The 19,540-nt window shown below is 37.9% G+C and overlaps 1 protein-coding gene across 5 annotated transcripts in view; it reads left to right on the top strand.

Moving 5' to 3' along the window:
* Window positions 1–19,540, top strand: part of DCDC1 (doublecortin domain containing 1) — a 439,498-nt gene that overhangs the window by 398,106 nt on the left and 21,852 nt on the right. For 4 of the 5 annotated variants that reach the window (XM_059138743.1, XM_059138722.1, XM_059138732.1 and 1 more), the window contains 6 exons: window positions 449–652; window positions 1,993–2,194; window positions 6,923–7,075; window positions 7,788–7,889; window positions 12,821–12,957; window positions 14,269–14,448. In XM_059138743.1, coding sequence (XP_058994726.1) covers window positions 449–652; window positions 1,993–2,194; window positions 6,923–7,075; window positions 7,788–7,889; window positions 12,821–12,957; window positions 14,269–14,448 — 978 coding nt within the window. Of the gene's footprint in view, window positions 1–448; window positions 653–1,992; window positions 2,195–6,922; window positions 7,076–7,787; window positions 7,890–9,484; window positions 9,966–12,820; window positions 12,958–14,268; window positions 14,449–19,540 lie in introns of those variants that run through there. The other variant, XM_059138763.1, reaches the window with a different exon arrangement.

Here is a 19,540-nt window from a genome sequence, read left to right as displayed (position 1 = left end):
CTCGTTCCCTCCCCATTCATCAGTATCTGCCACCACAGGGTGGCATTATCCTCGGGTTAAAGAGGAAGAGATTATCTGTAGTGCCAGCATCCCATTACTTCAAGGCCAGACTTTCTCTGGTCCCCGGCATGCTTTTCCCGCAGCTCCTATCACAGGAGAAGGCAGAGTGGAAAACAGGAGAAGACCAGAAACACAAGCCAGAGGCTTAAAGTCACCTAGAGACTCAGTGACAGGGCTGGGAAGAAAACTGAGTTCTGAACCAATGTTCTTCCCACTGCGGTATCCAATACCTACAACATGCAGAGTGAGCGTCTCAAAATCTAGATACCACACCCAGGTGTATGCATGTGTTTCTTAAATTAAGGGACTGAAACATAACAAAACAACAAAAACTAAAAGTAAAAGCTTGAGTAGACCTTTGTGCTTTCTCGTTTTTGTTTTTGATCAGGCTGATTTGTCTTCTTATGAGGCTGAGAAAACGCTAAATTATTATGAAGAACGCCTGTTATCTTTGCGGAGGAAGACCTGCACCCAAGTTGTACCTCGTAGTGGTACAGCAGCTACGCACCAGAAGGCAGTGAAAATAATTGCATACAAAAACGGAGGTGGATATCGGAATGGGAAGTTAATTGTGGCTGGAACATTCCCCACAGTAAGTGACTATAACTTAAACATTTCTTGCATCCTCCAAGGTAAAGATAATAGTGACTCTTCTGACAAGAAAAAAAAGCAGTGGGATTGAATGATAAATGTCCCTGGCCAGTTTCACCAATTTAGGCTAATGAGATCAAGATCTCTGTTTTCTTTTTTCTTTCTTTCTTTCTTTCTTTCTTTCTTTTTTCTTTTTTTTTTTTTTTTTAAGATCTCTGCTTTCTTAAAGATATTCTTTTTTATTGTATTTCTTTGGATACAGACTTAGAAAGAAGGGAAACCAGAATATGATTTTTAGATTGGTTCCAGAGCAAAGATACATAAAAGCAGTGGTGGGGGGGAAGCTACCAGATTTTCTTCACTTGTGTGATAGAGAGAATGCCCCCCCCCCTTTTCACCTTCTTTCCCATTCCAGCTTCAGGCTGTATGTCATCTGAATATTTCTAAGAGCTGCCGCCTCATTTATCATTTGTAAAATCTGAGCACTTATTTGTTGACAGGTTGTTTCATTTCATTTCATTCTCAAATCAGAGAAGCAAGAGTTGTGTTAGGAAGGAACATGTGGTTTCTGTCGTAGAGCTCAAAAGGTCCAAACCCAGCTTTGTCCTTCTTTTGTTTGGTGATTATCTTGTCTATACATTCTGACCAATGCCTTTAACAGCATATTTTATAAGCAAAATCGAATGTGATATGGACATACCCTGGAGACTTCCTTGAAAACACACACATACACACTTACTGGTCCTATTTGCCTTCTGAATGCAAATAGCCTTTTTATTAAGATATTGTTCAGTGAACTAAACAAATCCCAAAAGTTAGCAACTCCAGGATTCACCCGGAGCACCACAGCTGGCTTGTGGAGTCTTGGACAAAAATGTCAACCTCTCAGCCTGTTTCCCTATCTGCAAAATGAAAGTAAGAATATGTGTTAGTTTGGGTTTGAAAGTCAACTACACATTTATTTTAAGCCGGTTCATCCATATGAAGTGCTACAGTTTTATTCCTTATAAAGCAACAAAGTTGAAAGTGGATCTCTAAGTTGAACACTTCTTAGGGAGTAAATACTCAGATGATAAAATGTATTAACATACATCATCTGCTGTGCTAAATTTTTGGAGCTTATCTTCACAATTTGAGTGGACTAATTTTGTGAAATTACATAGGACAGTCTGATACCAAAAAATTGTCTCTAATCAAAGATCAAGTCTGTCATTATTTAGCCTTCTATTTTTGCAAATTAATGGATTTTCTCAAATTTCTAAAATAATAAGCTCTTCATGATTATTCCCCAGCCCTATCACTCTTTTGTCTCATCAATTCCTTACAATCTGTGTTATTTAGCTTCTTACAGAATGCACGAAGCAACTTGGTCTCACCAGGGCAGCCTCCAAAGTATATACCAAAGATGGGACCATGATCCTTTCCTTATGTGATTTGGTTTTATGGGCACTAGAGGAGTCTTTCATCCAGAGAGACACGGAGAAACAAAAGAAAGAGGCAGTTCCTGTTCCAACAAAGGAGACAACTATTAAAAGTATGAAAGGTTGGTTACATTCTTTAAGATTTAGCTGATTCTGGGGCGCCTGGGTGGCTCAGTGGGTTAGGCCGCTGCCTTCGGCTCAGGTCATGATCTCAGGGTCCTGGGATCGAGTCCTGCATTGGGCTCTCTGCTCTGCGGGGAGCCTGCTTCTCTCTCTCTCTCTCTGCCTGCCTCTCTGTCTGCTTGTGATCTCTCTCTGTCAAATAAATAAATAAAATCTTAAAAAAAAAAAAAAAAGATTTAGCTGATTCTACTTTTCATCATAAAAATGTTAAATGTGATTCTGTGACTAGGTCACCCCTTCTAGAATTACAAAATCACAGGAAGCTGCTCTCTTGTGAAATTGTCATATTGCTTTTACCTTGCAGAATGATAAGAAAAAGTTAACAAATAACGTAAATTTAGTCTCAGCACCAAAACAATAAATAAATTGCCTCAAATTTATAAAATATATTTGACAACTTAGCTACTTGATGTAACATAGGCAGCTTTTGCTTTTACATTTAAAACCAAAATCAACCAAAGACCACTTAAGAAGGCTGGGCTGGATCAGTAAAATCTCTATTATTTTAGAAGAGATAAAATTAGAAGAGAAGGGGTCCTCTCTATACTTCTGCCTATAAGCTGCCCTTACTTGCCCCTGCCCGTCTCCACCACTCCTCTAAACTCCCAGAAGCACCGCGAAGGCACCTACCTGTATTGCAGCTCCTAGCACATGTATTATAATCTGTTTACATCTTTGTGTGTCTCATTAAACTGCATACAGCTTGAGGACAGAAACTGCGTCCCCAGCAACAGTTTGCTTAATACAAACGAGTCTTACAGTGAATCAGCGAGTGATTGATCTCAGCTTTCCACTGTTGTACAGAGAGTCATGATTTGAAGATTAAGAACTTGGGTTTTGGAGCCAGAATTCCAGGGTTCGGATCCTACCTCTTTTCCTTTCTGGCTGAATGATCCTGGGCAGGTTGTTTAACCTCTTGTATCCCAGTTTCCTCATTTTACGAATTCCACACTGATGATCATGTAAATGTATACTCATTCGGTCCTCATAAATACGAACATGTGTTCATAAAACATATGAATAGGAGTTTATATATAAATGTATATGCCGCTGAGAATAATGCCTGGTTGATGTTTACTAAATATTTAGTGAGTATTAGTGATCATTATTGTGTGTACAGTTGAGTAGGAAAAACCCACTCTTATTCCTGTGTGTCTCTTCTTTGCTCTCACATGCTTATCACATTCACAACACTTCTGACACCCGGTGTGTGTGTTTTCTACCCCACGCCAAACAATTCTGCAACTGGTGTAGGACACCAGCTGGGTGTCCTACAATTTAACTCAGTTTTTCCACTCTCTACCTGGTTATAGCATCAGATCTCATGGGTTAGGAGCTCAGTCCCATAAGACCGCTCCCCATTCCATCCCCACTTAAGCTGTCCAGACCTGTGTTTCTGAACAATTGGTTTAAATTGGAAATTCCCATGATTCCTCTTTTCAGTTGGATTAATTTGCTAGAGCAGCTCAACAGAACTCAAGGAAATGATCTACTTACTGTCTACTGGTTTATTATAAAAAGATATGATAAGGAATACAGATGAACATCTGGGTGAAAGAGATGAGTAGGGCAAGGTGTGTGGGAAAAGGGCACAGAGCTTCTCTGCTCTCTCCAAGCCCACCACTCTCCTACCATCTCCATGTGTTCACCAACTCAGAGGCTCTCCAAACCCTGTACTTTCGGGATTTTTAATGGAGATTTCATCATGTAGCCATGATTGTTCACTAATTCCATGCCCAGCCTCTCTCCCTACACTGGAGAGTGAAGAGCAGGGTAGAAAATTCCAAAGTTCTAATCATGGCTTGGTCTTTCTGATGACCAGTCTTCCTCCATGAGTCTGCCCAAAGTCTCATTAGAAGACAAGAAACTGGGGCTCCTGGGTGGCTCAGTGGGTTAAGCCTCTGCCTTCGATGCATGTAATGATCTCAATGTCCTGGGATTGAGCCCTACGTCTGGCTCCCTGCATGGCGGGAAGCCTCTCCCCCCTCCCCACCTCTGCCTCCCCCTCTGCCTAATTGTGATCTCTGTCTATCAAATAAATAAATAAAATCTTAAAAAGAAGAAGCAGAAGAAGAAGAAGAAGAAGACGACGATGACGGCAAGATACTGCTATCATCCAGGAAATTCCAAAGGATTTAGGAGTCTGTGTCAGGAGCCAGGATCAAAGACAAAATATTTGAACAAGAGATGATCCTAGTGCTCTTATTACTTAGAAAATGACCAGTGGAAGTACTCTGCCAGGAACATAGGGCAGAGAGTAATATATATATTTTTTCTATTATTTCACAATGATATTACTTGTCCTCTTTTCTAATGAGTTTTTTAAAATAATTATGTCAACATTTAATGCTTAGCTAATCATTAAAGCATATAGTTTGGCCTTTATTTGGCATATGAAATATCTGATCTCCAGGTTCTGGAAGATTACAATATCAAAGGCTCTTCTTTCAAATTGTTATTTAAAAGTTGCCTGGAAGTAATGTTATTCACGCTGGGTACTAAAGGGGTATGTCCATCCCTTCCCCTCTATAATCTAGAGGTTATCCTTGAATCAGGCTGGTTCGTTAGTGGGTTGCCCCCTTTTACTGAATCTCGGCTTGTGTTATGCCACCAGTTTGCATTGCGGAAAACAGTTTCTATGGAGATAGTGGTAAAGGGCACAGGCTTTGGAGGCATATGGCCTGGGTTCTAATCCTGACTCTGCTGCTACCAAGCTATGTGTTTAGCCCCCTTTACTCTGTAAAAGAAGAATGGACGTACCTCAGAGTATCATTTTGAGATTTACCTGAGATAATGCAGAGGTCTTAGTGAAATGCGCAGCATGTCTTAAGTTCTCAATATTGTTTGTTTCTTTTATAGGATACTGTTTTCTACCTCACAGATAACCCCCTTATGAAGACCCTGAAATAAATTTCTCTCAGATATCAGGACCAGAAAAGTTGTATCTTCTGAGAAATTTATCTCTCTATGTGGCCCATGCGAATCTTGAAATTGTGTTTTCTTCTTTGCTTGGGCCCCTAGAATGCTCAGAACCCAAACTGTGATTTAACTCTAGCAAATGAAATGTGTCGCTTTCATGTCCATTCAATAACAAAAATATTATCTAGCATTTTTTGGATGCTCGTCCAATTAAATAGACCAAACACCATTTATTCTAAGCACTTTCCTTTTTTTTCCCTTTTTTAAATAGTTTTTTTCCTTTTTTTATAAACATATAATGTATTATTAGCCCCAGGGGTACAGGTCTGTGAATTGCCAGGTTTACACACTTCACAGCACTTGCCAACCATAGCACATACCTTCCCCAATGTCCATAACCCAACCACCCTCTCCCTACCTCCCTCCCCCCAGCAACCCTCAGTTTGTTTTGTGAGATTAAGAGTTTCTTATGGTTTGTCTCCCTCCCGATCCCGTCCTGTTTCATTTATTCTTTTCCTACCCCCCAAACCCCTCACGTTGCATCTCAACTTCCTCATATCAGAGAGATCATATGATAGTTGTCTTTCTCTGACTGACTTATTTCGCTAAGCATAATACTCTCTAGTTCCATCCATGTTGTTGCAAATGGCAAGATTTCATTCCTTTTGATGGCTGCATAGTATTCCATTATATATATATATATATATATATCACCTCTTCTCTATCCATTCATCTGTTGATGGACATCTAGGTTCTTTCCATAGTTTGGCTATTGTGGACATTGCTGCTATAAACATTCGGGTGCATGTGCCGCTTCGGATCACTACACTTATATCTTAAGGGTAAATACCCAGTAGTGCAATTGCTGGGTTGTAGGGTAGCTCTATTTTCAACTTTTTGAGGAACCTCCATGCTGTTTTCCAGAGTGGTTGCACTAGCTTGCATTCCTACCAACAGTGTAGGAGGATTTCCCTTTCTCCACATCCTCTCCAACATCTATCATTTCATGACTTGTTAATTTGAGCCATTCTGATTGGTGTGAGGTGGAATCTCATTGTGGTTTTGATTTGTATTCCCTGATGTCGAGTGATGTGGAGCATTTTTTCATGTGTCTGTTGGCCCTCTGTATGTGTTCTTTGCAGAAATGTCTGTTCATGTCTTCTGCCCATTTCTTGATTGGATTATTTGTTCTTTGGGTGTTGAGTTTCATGAGTTCTTTATAGATTTTGGATACTAGCCCTTTATCTGATATGTCATTTGCAAATATCTTCTCCCATTCTGTCAGTTGTCTTTTGGTTTTGTTAAATGTTTCCTTTTTTTTTTTTCTTTTAATCTTCCCAACAGCAGAATAAGATAGATACTACTATTCATTTAAAAGAAGAGGACACTAAGGCATTTTGTCTTTGGCTTTACTCTATCACTATACTTTTTTACTCCTTTCCTTGGTTTTCTTATCTCTTTATTTTATTCCTCTTCAGAGTAGGTATTTTAGTAAGCCACCTCAGATTTCTTTCATATCTAGTAAAACATAAGAAAAGAATTTAAAGTATATTTATAATCACATTACTTTAAATTATTTGGTTGCATATGAAATTTCTGATCATAGTTATATATTTGCATCTGGTTTAGGTATTACCTGTTTAAATCGAGTCATTAATGAGACAGGAAATATTTTGAATAAACAAATTCAGGAGGCAAATTTATTCATTATTTATCGTGCATTGGTTATTGTGCCATTTGTTTCCTAGAAAACCAGAGAATGAAAGTGAAAACCAAATTGGTTCCAAAGTCTGTGACATCCGATACTTTGGATGGTATAGATAAGTCTCTGCTTGCCCTCGTCCTCAGAAATCCCATTGCTATCTGGGTATCCTGCGGTGAACCATTTCTATCTCCAAAGGGTAAGTTTTTTGTTTTCGTTTGCTTTCAAGCAAGTATATAAATAAGAGAGAAATAAATTTTATGTCACCATAAGAAAAGAATTAAATGTGTATAATGCCAACATAATAACATCACATTTATGCAAAGAACAGGAAGTCCATCAATTAACATGTGCACAAGGATAGCTGTACTCCTATATTTGCACAGTTCCCTGTTTTTTCTTACTGGAATGGAGTATTCTGCATGGAAAAATGTCTAATTTAGTTGATAAAGAGATCCTTGGTCTATAAGACTGAGAATAATGGTATACATTAGAAAATAACAAATGAGTTTAATTCACACTGAAGACGACCTGTCTGCACATTTTCATTTTTAAGAATTGCACCCTTTAGGCAGTAGGTGGATGTTTAAAAAATGAATGGTTCCAAGCCAGGCTTTCATCACCTCCAAATAGTTTGTGGAAGTGGAAAATGAAATATGGCTATTGCATATGGTAAATCTATATAATAAAACAGCACTGTTCTTCTTCCCCCCCTTCTCCATTCCATAAAGAAATGCCTTAAGCCCTGTCATCTTTCAAATGAGGTTTCTTTTAATGACCCTTACCTTTTAATTACTTGTTTCTAATTGAATCTATTTCTTGGAGCAGAAAGTTCTTTATAAATTATTGGCTTGCATGATAAATTACTGTCGATAACACAATGCAAGATTAAAAAAATGTATTTTTTCTAGCTTTGCAGAAAGCAGAAAAAGTAGAAAAACAGAACTGGTTAAAAAAGGACAAAATTTTGGCTGATCTAGACACCATGAAACACAAAATGAGACTGTTAAAAGGTCAGTATGAACTAAATCAAGTATCACCATGTTTAATTCTAAATGTAACCCCAATTTGCTGGAAGTTTTTTCCTACTATTAGATACCAGATGTTTAACTGAGTACTATAAATATTGTGTCACAAAAGTCACTTGAGCAAGTCTAAAACCTAATATATCTTTTGGTACTGATTTTATATTTGTAACTTTTATATTAAAATGAATACCACATGAATTATATGTAAATTTTTAAAATTAGGAGAGTATCTGGGTCATCTAACCCCTTTGTTAGGATTGAAATAGTCGCTGAAGTAACATTTTGTGGGCTTTGGAATTAGTCCTTAAACAAAACTTTTGGTCTATTTCTTAGGTATTGCTGGGAAAGAAGTTTGGGGGTTGTTTATTGTTTGCCTGTTTAGTTGTTTGGTTTTATTTTTTTTTTCCTAAGATTTATTTATTTATTTGAGAGAGAGGGCATGTGCACAGGGGAGGGCCAGAGGAGGAGGGAGAGAGTCTTTTTGTTGCTGTTGTTTAGTTGAGAGAGAGAGAGAAAGAGAAAGAGGGAGAGAGAGAGAAAGCAAGCACAAAGGGAGATGGAGAAGGAGACTCCCTGCTGCTCCATCTTAGGACCCTGGGATCATAACCTAAGCCAAAGGCAGAGGCTTAACTGACTGAGCCACTCAGGCACCCCTGTCTATTTTATAATCTGAGTGAGGAGGTACTGAATTTTTCAAAGGTCAATATCAGCAGGGCTTCTTCAAGTTAGGCAGCACAAGATATGCTATTCACAGTCAAAGTGATCAACTGGCAGTATTTGTTCTCCTCTTTCATTCTCTCTGTCATAGAATCTTAGGTTCTAGACGTTATACTATGCCAAACACTTGAGATTCCAGATGGTTCTTTGGGGAGAAAAAGTGTATTATAGACTTTAGTCTAGAAAGGAATACATTTCAGGCTCTCTCATTGCCCTGACAGGATTTCAACTCCTAAGTAGGCACACTGTCTGTTGTCAAAAGCATGTGAATTTTACTTCAATAAGCAACACAACTAATTTTAAGTGCCCTAAATGGAAATCTGGGTTGAAATGACTATTATTCAGTTCTTTCCAAAAGAATTATTGGGTCTACATGAAAAATATCTACCATGACTGGTAATCTCTGCTATTCTAAATACTACACATTTTCACCAAAATGTTCCTTGGGCATGTCCAAAACTAAAGTTTTCACCACTCCAGTATCTCCTTCATTTCTTCTAGCCATGGGCCCTACCACCATCCACCCATGTGTCCCATCTTAGAAACCTGGGAGTTATCCCTGGCATCTCCCTCTCTCTCACTTTCTTGAAGCAAACAACAGTAAGTCTTGTTGCTTCCAACCTCTCTTCTCAAATGAATCTGGTCTCCATCCTCAACTGTGTTATCTAAATTCTAGCTATTGTCATCTATTCCTTGGATTACTATAACAGCTTTGTGACTTGATTCCCTGCTTCCAGTCTTGATAGTAGTTTCTAGTCTATGCATAATGGGGACATTCTGAAGCTGGAGTGATCAGGCAAAAATACAAAGCTGTCATGGTACTCCAGGCATAAAACTTTTCAAAGTTTCCTATTATCTTTCAGACAAAGATGAAACTCTTCAACGTGTTCTTTCATGATACAGTCCTGTGTAAGCTGCTCTCTTTCCTTGTTCTCGCCACTCCACCATTTGGACTACTTTTCAGTCCTGGAGACGTATCAGGAGCTTTCTTAACTCCGAGAATTTGGCACAATTTAGTTTCCTCTGCCTCAACTTTTCTCTCCCTTGTCCTTTTGGATTGCTTCTACTGATTAAATGGTTTTCAGCTTACTTGTTATTTCTTCCTAAACTTTCCCTTTTCCATGTTAGGAATAATGCAGTTTATCACACCTTGAGCTTCCCCTCTGATAATCATTATTACATTACTATAATTACCTGGTCATGTGACTATCTTCCCTATGTTACATTATAAATTCTACTACCTAATTTGTGCTGTGAATACTTGTAGAAGGACTGAATTGAAGAATGAACAGAATTTCAACCATTCATTCCACTGAGTTTTCTAAGGTCTATTTCTGTATCAAATTAAATCAATAAAAACCAACATACTGAAAATAACACCAGGCAGAGTTGCCTTTACTATATTCTGATTTTATATTATGTCTTCAGCTTTTATTATAATTAAGTATTAAAAAGGCATTTATTAAAAAAATCATTTAAAGTTCAGTTGGTATCATCTGCAGTATCACTGTTGATAGATGTCAGATGGTGTCCATTATGGAGCAATCCATTAATGAAATTTCTCTTAGAATTTAGTGCTAAGATAAATCTTGTCTCTACTGACAAACTGTTATATTTTCTGCTATTAAATGTAAATTCAATACATGCATATAAAATATCTACTCTGAGGAAGAACTTTTCTAGTTGTCGGGATTATGAAGACAAATAAGAACAAGTCAAAGTCCAGTTAACTGTAGTCCCTGTTGGATGATGAGTTTCTTGGGGATTGGATGGAAGAGCAGCTAAGTAGATTATTTTCCATTATTATAGCCATTGGTGAATGCAACAAGTATTGATTAAGCATATATAAAGTACTGTGCTAAGCTGATTTTACATTTCATTTGTAAGTGTGGTCATTGCTAATATTAATCACAATACTAGTAATGACTTTGTAAGGTTTTATGATGAAGTAAGAAATTTCAAGTATTTACTGCATGTGCAGCACATAATAAATACTCAATAAATATTAGAATAAGGGTTACTAAAAAGGCAGCCCATTTTCTGACTTGGGGGTCTTAAAAACTGATCAGTGAAATGAAGAAATGGCAGATTATGCCAAAGTATCGCATTTGTTAAGTATAAAGGTGATGCTGGGGCATTTTATTTAGTGTGAGAGCTAAAGGGATTTGCCGACTAAAACCTCAGGTGAGGTGGACTTACCCTCCCAAGCACAGATAATGCTGAACCAGGGTGGGCCTCTGATCAAGGGAGAAGGGGTAGGGGAGCTGTCTGGGTGAGATTTACAATTTGAAAGCATAGCAAAGCACTCACGTTCTCTAGTTTTCCTCATTAATTGTTAGCTATTATTGTTACTTTCCCCGGATCTCATATGAACTAAAATAAGATATATGGAGAATGTAATAGGAAAATAAAATAATTTTATCAATACATTTTTCTTGGTTTCAATTGGTATTCTTACCTACATAAATAGTAGTTTGTTATGAACATCTTTCCCTGAACCAAAACCTTTTGTGATGAATTTATGTCTCTTTATGAAAATTATAGTGCAAATGCATTCATTTTTTTTTAAGACCATTAGAAGAAAGTTGACAAAAAACAAATAAAGTATAATGGTTTTTGCTCTTTTCCTACATTCAAATCTTAGCTTTTAAGAGCGTAAATGATAAACTATTGCTGAGCTCTCTTTGGTTGAGCAAAGTTTTAGTGTTCAAAAGGCACTATAAATAAAATATTTATGTGTCATAAATTAGTGTCGTCTACTCTTTATGAATAGAGTAAGCTAAAAACTGTATTTGCGTAAATTTATGTTATGTATTTTTCTTGTACCACTGTGGCCTTCTCCAATGCTCATAACCTAATGGCATTTCCACTGTAACTCATTGGCTGACTGATTCAATTATGTTTTCTCCACATCCATAAATTGCATAGAATGCTTATTAGGTACGTAGAATTCTGATTTCCCTGAAAAGTCATTGCTGCCATTTATTTTTATTGCTTGATCTATTTCCACAAACTTGAGCTTACAAGAGTGCAGTTGCTTTATTCTCTGCAAACACTAAATTGTTTTCAGAGTTCTGTTTGTAGTCATGGTCTGAAAATCTGCATATTAAGACTCTCTTGGCAACAAAATTAGGGCTCAATTTGATGTTAGTATTTCCATTATTTTATCCACCTCAGCATTACTTTCTCAAAGAAGCCTTCCCTGGCACTAGACTAGGGTGGTGGCCCCTGTGAGATGCTTTTAGAGATCCTGTTCGCTGGAGGAGCACAACTGCAATCGATTATTGGTGCAATCATTTCCTTGACATCTGCCTTCCCCAAAAAACTTGAGACAAGGACTAAATCTTGAACATGCTTGGATTGGCCTCATCTAGCCCAATCCCTGATTGACAGCTGGTGTGCAGCCTAAGTTTCTAGAAGCAACATGCGAAAGAAAGCATTATCGTTACTTAAGAAGTTTAGGAATCAGTATGAGACTCAGTGTGAGTTTATTTTCAACACGGAGAAAGAAAACAATTTTGTAAGTATGATTTTTCAATCTCTTACAATTTTAAGTGGACTAGCTAGAAGAATGCATACATTGAAATCAACACACTTATTAAATAATGCCTATTATTCTTTGGAGTACAGTATTCTGATAAATATTTTCTCTTACCACAGCTTTTTAACAACCTAAAGGGCACAGCAGAGGTGTCAGAAACTAATCGTGCTTGCAGGTATTATTAGATGGAAAAAAAGGCCTCCTGTCTCTTGGGTTAATATTATTTTAGAAGTACTTAATCCCCAGGCTGCTAAGCTAATTGTTGGGGAAAGGCTTATTATTAGCGAAGAGAACAAAACATATGTTCCATGACTGGAAGAGATGATGGACTATATAGGTCATGGATTCTATTTGACTAAATTACCACTGAACCATATCGTGCAGGAAAGGCCGGGGCCACTGTGGAAGTCAGCATGGTATCTTTCTTTTCCATCTGTACAGTGAATATGCATATCCTGGCTATTTGAAGCCTCAAGCTCCCATATGAAGAGGCATTGTTAGATATTATTACCTTAGGCATCTTTGCTTTTATGATATATTTAGTATTTTAGTCTATGCTCCCAAGTGGAATGATTTATGCATAGAACGCCAAACCAATTTATTTGGAATCTGAAAACGCATCTTCAGAAACAACATTACCAGGGACTTCTTTCCCCAGGGCGGCGAGTAGCAGCATGTCAGCCAGCCGCCATGGTTCCCAACAAAAACCCCATGCAGCCGGTGGTGGTGGAGGGAGGCTGGACTGAGCAGACTCAAGAGGAAATTAAACTCATGGAACTCATAAGACATACAGAGGTACGTTCTTCAGGACTCCAGACATTAAAGACTTTGCCTCTTTAATAAGGTTTTAAAAGTATAATATTGAATTTTAAAATTAGGCTCTTAATATAACCCCAGCATCTGGTCAGTTATGACCACATAAGCATATGCCAAGCATTGAGTTGGCATTTGGAGAGTAGTTATCTGAAAGAGAGCTAGCTCGTATGAAAGTCTGTTTTGTTTGAATGGAGACCAAAAATTATGACCTTAGCAAAGAAGAGAAAAAGGCCCAGTGGATATGTACAAAGGTAATTATAATAAGTGTAGTCAAGTTGAGCCTTATGGCTTCATTGCTCATCACTCCTAAGGGTATGTCTCAATATGTAGAAAGAGCAAGGAGCAAAATACTAATTGCAATGGAGACATTCAGGAGTGAGGAATTCAAAAAGCAGTTTCAGTCCAATTGGTTAATCAGTCAGGATTGTCAGACATAAAAAAGTCGAGAAGAGAAAGGTCAGCTGTTGAGAGAGGACTGGGGATAGAGACCTGGGAAAACTTTTTGCTTTGTGAAGTTTTTCATCAAAATGATATGTTCTTATTTAATAGAGTTTCTCAAATCGTGGAATGTGTTCAATCTAAATCTTAGGTGTGTGCCCACGTCAAGGTTACTAGAAAAAAAGAAATTGACATTACTAGAAATATGACTTCTTGCCAAGCTGAGAAGGATAAATCACTGACCAGGGAATGAATGCAAAGCATTGAACTAGGACATGCTTGAAGTAGGATGAAAAGCTGCCTGGCAGGGATCTGGCAAAGTATAAGGCTGGCTGCTGTATTTTAAAAGACAGAGAGTGAAGACTCAACAGTCATGCACATTCCCTTAAGCATTTCTTGGTTAAAGAAAATGATGTTGTGATTTTAATCAAAAACTCATTTGTTAGATGCAGAAAAATCGCTCAGTAGGAGAAACACCACACAGAAATCCAAAAACACATCTCCATTCATTCTCCAAATTATAAATGAAAGTTAAGTGTTTCGCCAAAATAAGTATCTTATTGTTACTCCAAGGGTTATTATTATTATCACCTTCCTGTGGTGATAATAATAATAACCCTTAAAGTAACAATAAGGTACTTATTGTTTATGTGGGTTCGTGTCCCACCAGAGTGATAATAATAAGCAAGAGGAATTCACAGAAGAGTCCATGACAGGAGAGGGTAATACACTTCCTAAATTTTTTAAAATATTATTTGCAATCATAAGTGTTTCTGTTTTCATCACATTCGTCATACACACACTAGCCGGGCAGTTCTCTAACCCTGGTATTCGCTGGGCTTTTCTTATCAGGCGCACCTTTCTGCAGTTCAAGTACCACAAGCCAAGACAAACTCTCCAGTTGAAACTACACGTATTGCACTTGGACAGAGCAGCCTGTATCAGCAACCGAATGCAAAACGCGTGTGGATTTATCTAAATGGAGGCAGACCTGACGATGGCACTTACGCCTGGGGCAAAACTATTTCAGAGGTAAATTTGGTGTGAATGGAGATTGCTTCTTGCACTTGGATTCAAATCCCAGCTCAGCATTTCTAGACTGTCAGGTTCAGCAAATTATTTTTCCTCTCTAAACCTCATTTTCTCATCTGTAAAATGGGAGTAAGACTCTCCTGACAGGGTGGATATAATGATTAAATGAGCTTAATGCTGTCTGACATGCGTGTAAATCAGAATACGACACCTGGCTAAGGAGGACCAGTGATCATTAAAACCACTGTAGCCAAAGAGGAAAAATCTAAACTTTAAAAAAGTAAATAGTTTTCCTGTTGTGTTTAAAACCCGATTCGTGAAAGCGTGATTTATTTCCCCATCAGGAACTATTCACTAGATATGTTTTCTGTAGGGAAAACAACAGTATTCTTAGAGAAAACCTAATCATGTTCTTACTGCCCAGAGTCCTGGAACTGTGACAAAGTTTCCCCTTTTCCAAAGTTAAAACACTGACTAAGGAAATGACGAGTAGCAGTTCATTAATTTTTGTAATATCAAGGATGTAGTTGGAGTGCCTGGGTCATTCAGACAGTTAAGCCTCTGACTCTTGATTTCTGCTCAGGTCATGATCTCGGGGTCGTGAGATGGAGTTTCATGTCTGCTTGTCGCTCTCCTTCTGCTCCTCCCTCCATTTGTACCCCCTCTTTTCTCTCTTTCTCTTTCTCTTTCTCAAATAAATAAATAAGGATATAGTCCTAAAATTTGACATTTTGCCTTAGTCTTCACACAAAAACTTCAGGCAACTAATGAATGGATTTTGGTAGACTTTTTAAAAGTCTTGTGGTGATATCTCCAATAATTGGCTTTTTTAAATATTGTGAAATGTTTTCATATAATTGTTCTGGGTCAAGAGGAAGTCATATAAAAGTCAGATGTTGGTTGGAGGGAAGGACAAGACAGGGCATTTGACTGGTCTGGAGGAGTTCATGGAAGCTCATAAGGGCAAATCGAGTAGGAGGTGCACCTCAGAAGAGTTCTAGAACTTTGTCCCGGGGATTTTTAATGAGTTTATACAAAGAAATATTTGGTAAGAATATTTTTCACAAGTTATTTATAACACAGATATATTAGAAATAATTTAAACAGGCATCACTGAGGATTTGGTAATTTATAGTACACAGGATAGAGCATTATGACTCAATTAAAATCAACTTTGAAAAGAATAATGACAATTGTCGATGTTCCAGACTAAGTGAAAGAAGCATAACATAAAGCATGTGCATACACTTAGAACAAAAGACAAAACATTTTATTTTTTGCGAGTATTTATCAGATGGTCTGATTGCTGGTGAGCTAATAAAGGTGGTGTTTCTTTCTGGTATATTTTTCTCTGTGTCTATATCTTGTAATGATGAATTCAGATTGTAAGAAAAATGTGTGAGCTAAGGAATCTGACATTCCTCTCAGAGAAGTACTAGCAGCACGTGATCAAGGTCAAATTAGCAGTGCAGGCAGGAAGTTCAGTAGGAGTTCAGACAAGGGGAACACTGCCCACCTGGGGTGAAGGAGAAAGGCTCCACAGAGGAATCAATCAGAACCTCTGATGAAACTTGAGAAATGGGTAAGACTCAATATCTTAATGCTTCAGAAAAAGCATTAATAAGGATGAGGGCACTGAACACAAAGGTATGGTTGTTAGGATTCATAAATCATATGACATGGATAGTGCTTGGACCCAGAAACAGGGAGAGAGACATACTTCTGGAGAGATAGTTTAGAAGCGTATGAGGGACCCTGCAGGCTATCTATATGAGTTTACTTGGGCTGCTGTAACAAAATATCATAGGTTGCGTGGCTTAAACAACAGAAATTTACTTCTCACAGTCCTAGAGGCTGGAATTCCAAGATTGAGGTGCCAGCAAGGTTGGTTTCTGAAAAGGACTCTCCGGCCACACACTTTGTGTCCTCACCTAGCCTTTCCTCCTGGCATATGTGGAGAGGGAGATCTCTAGTGCCTCATCCTCTTCTAATAAGGTCGCAGTCCTGTCATATTAGTGCCCAACGCTTATGACCTCATTTAATCTCGATTACCTCCTTAAAGGATCTTTCTCCAAATACAAGCACATCAGGGGGTTAGGGCTTCAGCCTGTGAGTTTTGGGGAGGATACAGTTCAGTCCACTACACTATCCCAGATTAAAAAGTGTTTGAGCCACTAGCTTTCTCTGAGTAAGGTAATGGCAGAGGACAAGCAATGTGTTATGGAGCTTGATGTGGTCTCAGTATGTAGAAAGATACTTAGGAAATGTCTAGAAAGCTTCTGTGTATTGTTTGTTTCTTTGCTTTATTTAAAAAAAAAAAAAGTTCTTTCTATATCTATCCTTTTCTTTCCCACGCTATCTGTTTTTGTATTTGGAGACTTGCATGAGATCCTTTGTGATCAGTTAGAAATGTTTCCATCCAAGCTATCCGGCTATAAAGAATACATCTGGAGAGGGCATGTGTGTGGAACAAATAGACAACAAGGAGAGTTGGACTCAGATTTCACTGGGGAGTCTGGCTAACACCACCAGCTCCAAAGAAACTCCATTTCAATGGTTGGTATTTTTTACAGCAAGACGAGGAACAGAACACATTTCAATGTGCTTCACTCGACTTTCTGTATTAAAACCCCCAGATGGTATTTGAATCCCCTCTAATGCAGACTTTCTCTCTGCTTCTTTCACTGCGGTGGCTATTCTGGATGATTTAACCACATTCTTCCTACCCACTCTTTGAACATTGCTAGAGCAACTCTCCTCTCCAACAGGCGCGGGCTCATCCGTCATCAGTGCACTAAGGCGGCTCCCTCTCCAGGGTTAGTGGCTCGTTCCTCAGGGCCGGCATCTTTCTCTGATTTATGGTTGCCCAACCCCTCTTCTACGGTCCTGAAGCGTTTGTCTTCTACCATCCCTGCAACATCTCTTTGATTCTACAGAATCTCAAAACCAGTGTTTTCTCTCTCAGTTGCACACAGCTCTCCATGCATAAGCAGAACCTGAAAGCATGGGAAACGGGTCCTTGTGATTTGTTGAGGCAAGTACTTCAGGCCGGCAGGGAGTCTGCAGTAGTCCTATGATGCCCATGTGGTCTATTCTGAGGAGACCAGTCTCTGAAAACTAAATCCCCAAAATAGATTGTGAGTGAGAACTATGCACAGATGCTCCTTATCATGAGCTTTTGTTATTGCAAAATTATAAACATACATTTAGATGACCCACTGTAGAGATGATACCTGGTAAGTTTAGGTACATGTGAAAAACTAGGAATTAAGAACGTCATTGAAGATCATAAACTGACTAGATATTGTTCAGCCTTTCTGTACTGAAAATGCCTTATTTCAGATTTATTTTTAAAAGAATTTTGTGAACTCATTAACTTTGTCTCATGTAAATAGATCTTTGTGAAAATCAAGTGAAATAGCCATATATTTAATTCATATTTTGCATTTAGTAAATGTTTTTTAATTAAATAACATTCATTTTCTAATTATAAGTAGCACATACAATCTTAATAAATAAAATAGTGACATTTTAGTGGTAGAGTTGGGAAAAACTTAAGAATTACCTTTATGTAGGATCTTTTCAAGCTGCGGGAGTTTTTCCCAGAGACTTGTCCATACATATTTTAGGACAGTTCCCCATTGCTCCCACCCCAGATAGAGACCCAGTTGTTAACTTGTTGGTTGCCTTAAAACATAAAGGTGAACGAACGGCCATGGACTGAATTGTGCCCCCCCATTCCCAAATTTTTATGCTGAAGCCGAACCCCCAGTGTGACTGTACTTAGAGATATGGCTTTTAGGAGGATTTAAGGTTAAATGACATTAAATAAGTGTGGAGTCCTAACCTGATAGGATTTGTGGCCTTTGTAAGAAGTGGAAATGAGAGCCCTCTCCTCCCCATGTGAAGGCACAAAAAAGAACCAGAAATTGAACCAGCCACCACCTTATTCTTGGATTTCCCAGCTTCCAGAACTGCTAGAAATGAATTTTTGTTGTTTAGGCTGCCCAGTCCATGATACTTATTTTGGCAGCTTGAGCAGACTAAGCCAGTCTATGAAAGGTGTGACTATTGTTATGGAAAATTTAGAGGAATCAAAAGAAAAACCATGAGACTCAATTGTCATCGCTATGAATTTTTTGATTATGAATAACATTTGTTTTGTGTTCAAATTATATAAAAACATGTAATCACTGAATTAAAATTAGAAAAAGAAAATGCACCAAGAGGGAAATGAAAATTCTGTCACCCACAAATCACCAGTTATAATTTTAGTGGCTGTATTTCTGAGGTTGCTATATAGTTATAAATTTTTTTGCCATTGTGATCATAACGGATCACATGGTATATATAATTTTGCAACCTGCATTTTTCACCTCACAAACTATTGCAACTTTTCCCCCATAAATTTAACATTCTCTAACAAAAGAATTATTTTTAATGGCATGGTAATCTTCTATCAAATGGACACATTATTATTTATTCATTCAGTTTTCTATTGTTTCCATTTTGGTTCTTTCTAATGTTTTGCTGTCATAAAGCATGTTCCAAAGGATATATATAAAATTATATGATATGGGGCACCTGGGTGGCTCAGTGGGTTAAGCCTCTGCCTTCGGCTCAGGTCATGATCTCAGGGTCCTGGGATCGGAGCCCCGCATCGGGCTCTCTGCTTAGCGGGGAGCCTGCTTCCCCCTCTCTCTCTGCCTGCCTCTCTGCCTACTTGTGATCTCTGTCTGTCAAATAAATAAGTAAAATCTTTTAAAAAAATTATCTGATATATAACCTAATATATAATCTAATATATAATATAATTATTCATATATATATATTTAATTTTCTGATTATTTCCCCAAATAAATTCTTAGAAGGATTGTTAGGTCAAATTATGTAAACACTTTGATAGCTGTTGCCAATAGTGAATGAGAGTTTCTGCCTACCTGTTGTATACATGAGGTATTAACAATCTTAAATGTAGTCATTTAGAAAAATGTATTTGCAGGTTTGACAGGAGGGAATATTATATCCATGCATTAGTTTACATGTCTTTAATTGCTTTTATAAGTGATTTCGATTTGATTTGACTTGACCT

This window comes from Mustela lutreola, chromosome 1 (assembly GCF_030435805.1).
Source record: "Mustela lutreola isolate mMusLut2 chromosome 1, mMusLut2.pri, whole genome shotgun sequence".
Taxonomy (NCBI): domain Eukaryota; kingdom Metazoa; phylum Chordata; class Mammalia; order Carnivora; family Mustelidae; genus Mustela; species Mustela lutreola.
This window is presented reverse-complemented; position numbering and strand designations above follow the sequence as displayed.